General features: G+C 34.9%; 1 protein-coding gene across 1 annotated transcript in view; it reads right to left on the bottom strand.

Annotated features, from left to right (window-relative positions):
* Positions 1–3561: 3561 nt before the first annotated feature.
* The window catches only part of bin3 (bicoid-interacting protein 3), a 39549-nt gene continuing 35881 nt past the window's right edge, over positions 3562–7229 (bottom strand). The window contains exons 3-6 of the mRNA XM_075313817.1: positions 7033–7222; positions 5577–6886; positions 5361–5507; positions 3562–5299 (exon numbers count right to left, since the gene is read on the bottom strand). Of these exons, the coding sequence (XP_075169932.1) occupies positions 4586–5299; positions 5361–5507; positions 5577–6886; positions 7033–7222 (2361 nt within the window). The 3' untranslated portion in view covers positions 3562–4585. The remainder of the gene's footprint in view (positions 5300–5360; positions 5508–5576; positions 6887–7032; positions 7223–7229) is intronic.

The following is a 7229-nucleotide window of genomic DNA, read 5'->3' as shown; positions in this document are numbered from 1 at the left end:
ATCGCTTTTTAATACACAGCGCTATGAGATTTGATTTACGTTTCACATCAGACTGAAGCGCACACTATACGATAAATGACAGTTTATTGTGATATTTTAATATGATATCTATGACGGGGATAATAGATAACCATGAAGTCTTCAATGGAAGCATTATAGCTGGCACAGTGGGGAATTTGCAAAACCTTATACAAACTATAAACGAAATCGCCGGTTTTGACATTTGAAATCTTTGCTATAAAATCTACTCTCAATTTTAGTTTATGCCATTTAAGTAAGCAAAAAATAATAATTTTTAAATAATTACAAATAATTCAAATATGAAAAACTTTCTTATATTTGGATTAAGTCTTCATGTTTTACTCTCCATATTCATCGGATATGTCATGGTGGCAGTTGGATTATGACCGCAAAGAAATATGTTTCCGTTGAAAAGAAAAAAAACGGAATTAACTAACTGAAAACAATTTTGTAGTGAGGCCAAAGATTTCATGTCCTTAAAAAACGTCTGCAATTTTGCTTAGCATTGAAGACGACGATTTAAAGTTTTTCCTTGTCCAAAGTCCAAATGTTGATGAACTTTTGAATGAAGTAATTTTGTCCTTATAGTCAGATGATTCGACTTAAAAATGGATATCTTTACATGAAAGAAAATTTTGTTTGACTAAGGTCAACTTGACTTTAATAATTCTGAAAAATTCTTCAACATTAACGAATTCATTTTAAAATTTGTTGGCTTTTTGTATCTTGACTACAAAGCAAAAAGCATCACTTTATTGAAAAGACGTTGTTTATTTAAAACATAGCCTAATTCCTACTTGAAGTCGACTCGGAATTTGGAAATTTAAGATGTCATTAACAAGTTTTTAAAGGACTTTGATAGCACAAGAAGGAAACAAAATAAAACTTGTTTCAATTCTCCGCTTCTTTGGCTCGGAATCAATAGCAAAAACATTCGTGTAAAATCTTTGGAACCGGTCATTTCCTTTTTATACCCTTCACCACTACTGTGGTACAGGGTATAATAAGTTTGTGCATTTGTATGTAACGCCAAGAAGGAAAAGTCTGAGACCCATCGTTTAGTATACCGATCGTCTTAGAATTAAATTCTGAGTCGATTTAGCGATGTCCGTCTGTCTGTCTGTCCGTCCGTCTGTCTGTCTGTCTGTCTGTTGATGTATTTTGGTGTGCAAAGTACAGCTCGCAGTTTTAGTCCGATTGTCCTAAAATTTGGTATAGGGTACTGTTTCGGCTCAAAGACGATCCCTATTGATTTTGTAAAAAATCGGTTCAGATTTAGATATAGCCGCCATATATATTTTTCACCGATCTGGTCATAATTGGCGTGTATATCAACCGATCTTCCTCAAATTCCGTACATCCGAATATTTTATGAGTCTCGAAAAACTTGCAAAATATCAGCCAAATCGGTTCAGATTTAGATATAGCTCCCATATATAGCTTTCGCCCGATTTACACTCATTTGCCCACAGAGGCCAATATTTTGCTCCGATTTAGTTGAAATTTTGCACAGGAAGTAGAATTAGCATTATAGCTATGCGTGTCAAATTTGGTTGAAATCGGTTCAGATTTAGATATAGCTCCCATATATAGCTTTCGCCCGATTTACACTCAAATGACCACAGAGGCCAATATTTTGCTCCGATTTAGTTGAAATTTTGCACAGGGAGTATAATTAGCATTGTAGCTATGCGTGCCAAATTTGGTTGAAATCGGTTCAGATTTAGATATAGCTCCCATATATAGCTTTCGCCCGATTTACACTCATTTGCCCACAGAGGCCAATATTTTGCTCCGATTTAGTTGAAATTTTGCACAGGGAGTAGAATTAGCATTGTAGCTATGCGTGCCAAATTTGGTTGAAATCGGTTCAGATTTAGATATAGCTCCCATATATATGTTTTTCTGATTTCGACCAACATTTTCCTTGTAAAATCGCCACTGCTTAGTCTAAAAGTTGTAAAAATGACTCTAATTTTCCTAAACTTCTAATACATATATATCGAGCGATAAATCATAAATAAACTTTTGCGAAGTTTCCTTAAAATTGCTTCAGATTTAAATGTTTCCCATATTTTTTTACTAAAATTGTGTTCCACCCTAGTACATTAGCCATCTTAAATTTGTTTTTACTAAAATTGTGTTCCACCCTAGTGCATTAGCCATCTTAAATTTTGAGTCTATAGATTTTGTAGAAGTCTATCAAATTCTGTCCAAATCGAGTGATATTTAATTGTATGTATTTGGGACAAACCTTTATATATAGCCCCCAACACATTTGACGGATGTGATATGGTATCGAAAATTTAGATCTACAAAGTGGTGCAGGGTATAATATAGTCGGCCCCGCCCGACTTTAGACTTTCCTTACTTGTTTAGTAATAAATTTATTTAATTACAAAAATCTCTTGATTTCAATTATTTTGACTTCCATCCTGGCTGCGGGTTCCATGGGGCTTTGTGCTGATTACAGAAAAGTATAAAACGGTGGAATTCAGGACGCACAACTTTCACATTCGTGGATTTGGCGTGAATAGTGAAAATGGAATTGAAGTGAATATCCTAACATGGGTGTATAAGGTAGGAATATACAAAAATCTAGTTATGGTTCTTGAAAATTCTTTGAGTAACATTTTATAACCTAAAAATGTTATACGGCAATTGTCTCATAGATTTGAATTTTCGAAAAATGTGTACTTTGATTAGGAAATGTTGTCCGCACAAAACAAAATAAAACTATAACAACAAACATCATTTTCTGTTTTCAACTTATATTGTTTTATGAGTGTACATCACGGTATAACATGGATCCAGGGATGTCCACCCTTCACATATTTGCTGTTCGTGCTATAAGAAAACAATTTTTCCGATATCTTTCTCCGACAGATATCGAAAAAAACCTGCTTTTCCATTTTCATTATCTGTAATTGGCTCAGTATACATCTGTAAATAAATATTGATAGTAACATGCAATTTTTCATCATCATTTTCCATAAAGGCTGCAATTAAGTTGGCATTATCGCGCCAAAATAGCAATTTTTTCACGGTACCGTTTCTTTAATAAATTATTTTGCAGAAAATAAACTTTTTCAATTGTTGCATTGGATCATTCCCCATCAAGTTATAATAAAATTCGCAACAAAATGATTTCATTTTATTTTGTTTTTGTAGATTTAATTTTGATTTTAGCGTCTTAATCCAAACTTAGTTCCCACATTTAAGAAAAAATATCATCGGAGATACTGCAAAATTTTCAATTTTACATACGCACAGTCACGTCTCTGACACGGCTCTTGAAAATAAAGCACGCGTGACTCATGTGTACATATTTTTTGGAGACACCCTGATATTGCAAAGGAAAAACCTGTAATTATGACTTCATTTTTAATACACTATATTCGATAATTGAATTAGCATTGAAATATAAAAAAAGGTATATTCCAACAAATGTTTAAATGGCCGAAACTTGAGTCGCATTTTTTCTAAAAACAATTCCGACCAATTGCTATGTTATCCATTTAAAATAAATTAAAATTTGCGTTTTATTTTTATAATTAACTTCATTATAACTTTATTTTAGATTGGTTTTTTATGCTTTTCGTAATTCATGATTATTATAAAACATATTTGATTAAATATTACATTAGAAAAAGAAAAACAATTCATATTTAAATCAAAAACAAACAAATGTTGAGTTTGATAACGTAAAAATTACACCAAGTTTATGAAACTCATAGTAGCTCAATCATTTCTATAAACAAATAATTTTAAACCAAAGGTTTCAGCAAAAAAAAATCAATTTATAGAAATATTTGGCCTGGTATATTTCATTTCATGGAAATCACTGGTGGCAATGGCCAATAAATACAACTCAACTGTTGGCTATTTTATGCTTCTAATGCACACAAAGAGTGTTTCTTTTTCCCAAAAACATGGGTTAGTAGTAGTACCAACTGTATCAAAGATAAAAGGAAAGAGGTCGGGTTGGTGGGGAGTGGTGGTGGATATTTACACACAAATAAAATTCTAATTTTGAAAGTGGTTCCGAAAAGTTTGTGTTTTTTGTTTTAAATCTTTCGATTATGTATGCGCATTCATATTACAAATATATATGTATGTATATTTATGTATAGCCTTAAGGAGGTATTTCTTATGTTTGTACATATATATATATGTATAACTTTATATGTATATTGAAAACAAATAAATATATGTTTATATAAAATATGTAACCCCGGCTTACAAAAAAAAAAAAACAATAAAATCATAAAAATTTAAATTTTTATCTCTAATCTTATATGCGATTTGTTGAGTTTTGTTTCTCTAATATGTTTTTACATAAAATTGAATCTAATATTTTTGTATGTGTGTGTTTGTGTGTTTGTATATATAGTGGTAATATATATTTCAAATACAAAAATATTATTAAGCGTTTTAAACTTTGTTTCTGCATTTGGCTCCATGGCCCATTGGAGGACCATTGAGAAGGTTGTCTTTTGCTCAAAATTTCAATGGGATTCTTCTCATATTGCTTCCCGTTCGTTTTGATGAAGGTATAGTGAAATTAAGCTTCGCTTAAATCACAATTGGTTCGACTTTCGTCGTCAATCATTAGGCCTTCTTCGACATTTTCACTGTCGCTGGGATTCATATTGTGGGGGTGTGGTGAAGATGAACTTTCACAATTGGTTGCATACACATGGGGCCTTTGTTGATTGGAATCATCAGTATCCGGATCACGTATGGAATTGAAAGCATTTCCAGAATTTGCATTGGGCGAGGAGATCTCATCATTAGGTGGATAAACATGGCGATGATAACTGCCACCGGGCATGGCATTGCCATCACCCTCAAGTTCGGCATCTCTCACACTACCAAATACCGGGGTATGGGATGAGCTCTTACGCATACTGGTTGGTGGAGACCAAACAGTTTGGTATAAGGGTGAAGCAAACACATACATGTGATTCAAGTATTCCATGTCATAGGAAGGTTGATACGAATCCGACTCCAGCGGATTGTAATATTGTGAAGTGGAGGGTTGATGCATGGGGGTTTGACGACAGCTATATGGTCCTGAACCACCACCACCCGTATATTGGGGTGTATCATAGTTTTGTGAACGAGTTGATGATATCATGGGATATGAAGACTGCATTCCAGCGGGTCTTGGAGGCAAAGTGGCATAGATACCGCGATACGCCTCAAATGGTGTTTGTGGGTAGTAAGCATCTGACCAACGTACATGATTTGGAGTGTAATCACCTTTGGCATAGAGCTGAAAAATTAATAAGTTTATATCAAAATTCCAAAAGAAGACATCCAGAAGGAAAACCTACCTGAATAGGACGACTAAAACCTTTGCTCAAATGTTTTGGTACACCCAATGTATAGCTGTGGCTAAAACCAACCTCTGAACTCAGCAAGTACTCATGAAATTTATTGGGAAAGAATTCAATATTGTTGTAGTTGTTGTACACATCCTCCTGGAATTAAAAAAATAATCTAATTAGATATAGATTCCATTCCTTGCCTTCTCATCCACATTAACCTACCGTCAAATTCTTTTTCTTTTTATAACTAGCCCAATTTTGTGCTTCCAAGATGAGTTTTCCACCAGGCCTCAACTGATTAAACATACGTTTGAAGGCTAATTTAAGGCCAGCATCTCCGAAATTCAAGTGAATCCATTTGGTCACCGATAAACATAATATGAGATCATATTGTTGTGTGTCATTTGCCAAAAGATTTTCATCCTTGAGCACATAATTGGTTTGGCGAAAGAAGACATTATCGGGAAATTCATTTTTGCCCTTCTCCGCTAGCATTTTTGAAGTGCTCGAAGAGGAATTGTTGTTGTTGTTGTTAAATTTATTTGCAGCTCCACTGCTGCTGGAGGCCGGATGACCCGGTGTACTCCGCGTAGTGGTGCTATTGGAGGCAGGAGATTGAGATTCTAGATTTTGGGGACTAGTTACTTTAGCTGATGACTGCGTAATGCCACCGTAGCTCAATGCAAATGATATGGGAAAGAATTCAGACGGTTCAATGTTGCTATTTGCCGATTTTGTTTCCGCTGGCCCGTCATGTCCATGTCCATGCCCATGATGGTGGTGGTGGTGATGATGATGGTGGTGATGATGATGATGGTGATGTTGTAGATGATGGTAATGTAGATAATGGTGATGTTGAAATTGTTGCCATGTGGTCAAGTTATTGCCTTGCTGATTATTACCGTCCACTAGAGCCTTTTTCTTTTTACGCCTTCGCCGCCCAGGCTTCATCTTGACATTTTTGTTATCTTTGGAATCTTCTGCATCGATAGTCTCCTTTTTCAACATTTCCGCTGGTATACGGACATACATTGCCAAATTACGTCTAGCTCTCGATATCAATTCTTTGTCTATGTCTATGCCAAGAATTGTTTTTGGCGATAATTTCCTGGCTACCGATATGGTCATATGACCCACATTGCAACCAATGTCAAGGATATCTTTGTTCTTGAACAGCTCTGGATATTGCAAAAATACCTGCAGACGTATGTCCATAAATTCATTCAAATGTCTTAGACCAGCATATCTATCGTAATTGCCATAACGATATTTGTTTCCATCGAGAGTGAATTTCGGTTTGGGAGTTTTCTTGCCCGAACTACCTATAGCAATTTCTTTTTTAAACATTTCCGTCAATTGTAGGTTATTCGAAGTGTCTGTTGTTTGTTCGTTTAAAACATCACTCATGGCCTCAGCTTCTCCGGTATTAACTGATGTAGCACCAGATGCAGTACTTAGAGGGCTACCAATGCCTCCAATTTCTGAAGTAGAATCAACTCGCATCAGATCAGGAGTGTCATCTCTGGGTATTTCTGAAAAGTAAAATAAAAAAATGAAAAATAAAAAAAGGACATAAAAATTTTTTCAAATACATGGAGATATTTGATTTTCTATCATACTCATTATATTGACCACAAAAGATTCCAAATCAATAAATCAAATTACGGCCTAAACTTACCTTCCACCAAACCTTTAGCCATCTCTTCGATTGGACTCAGGTCTGTATTGGTACTTTCACTAATCGATGTGGAGCGTCTATTTGATTTCCTGGCTCCTGTGGCTGTTGTCCTTGGAGGCCTTTTCCAGGTACCTGGTTGCGGTACCACAGGACTAACAATTTTATCCATTGAATCATTACGGAAATATTTCTATGGA

This window comes from Haematobia irritans, chromosome 5 (genome assembly GCF_050003625.1).
Source record: "Haematobia irritans isolate KBUSLIRL chromosome 5, ASM5000362v1, whole genome shotgun sequence".
In the NCBI taxonomy this organism is placed as follows: domain Eukaryota; kingdom Metazoa; phylum Arthropoda; class Insecta; order Diptera; family Muscidae; genus Haematobia; species Haematobia irritans.
Note: the sequence above shows the minus strand (reverse complement) of the source record. Positions and strands in the feature narration are given on the sequence as shown.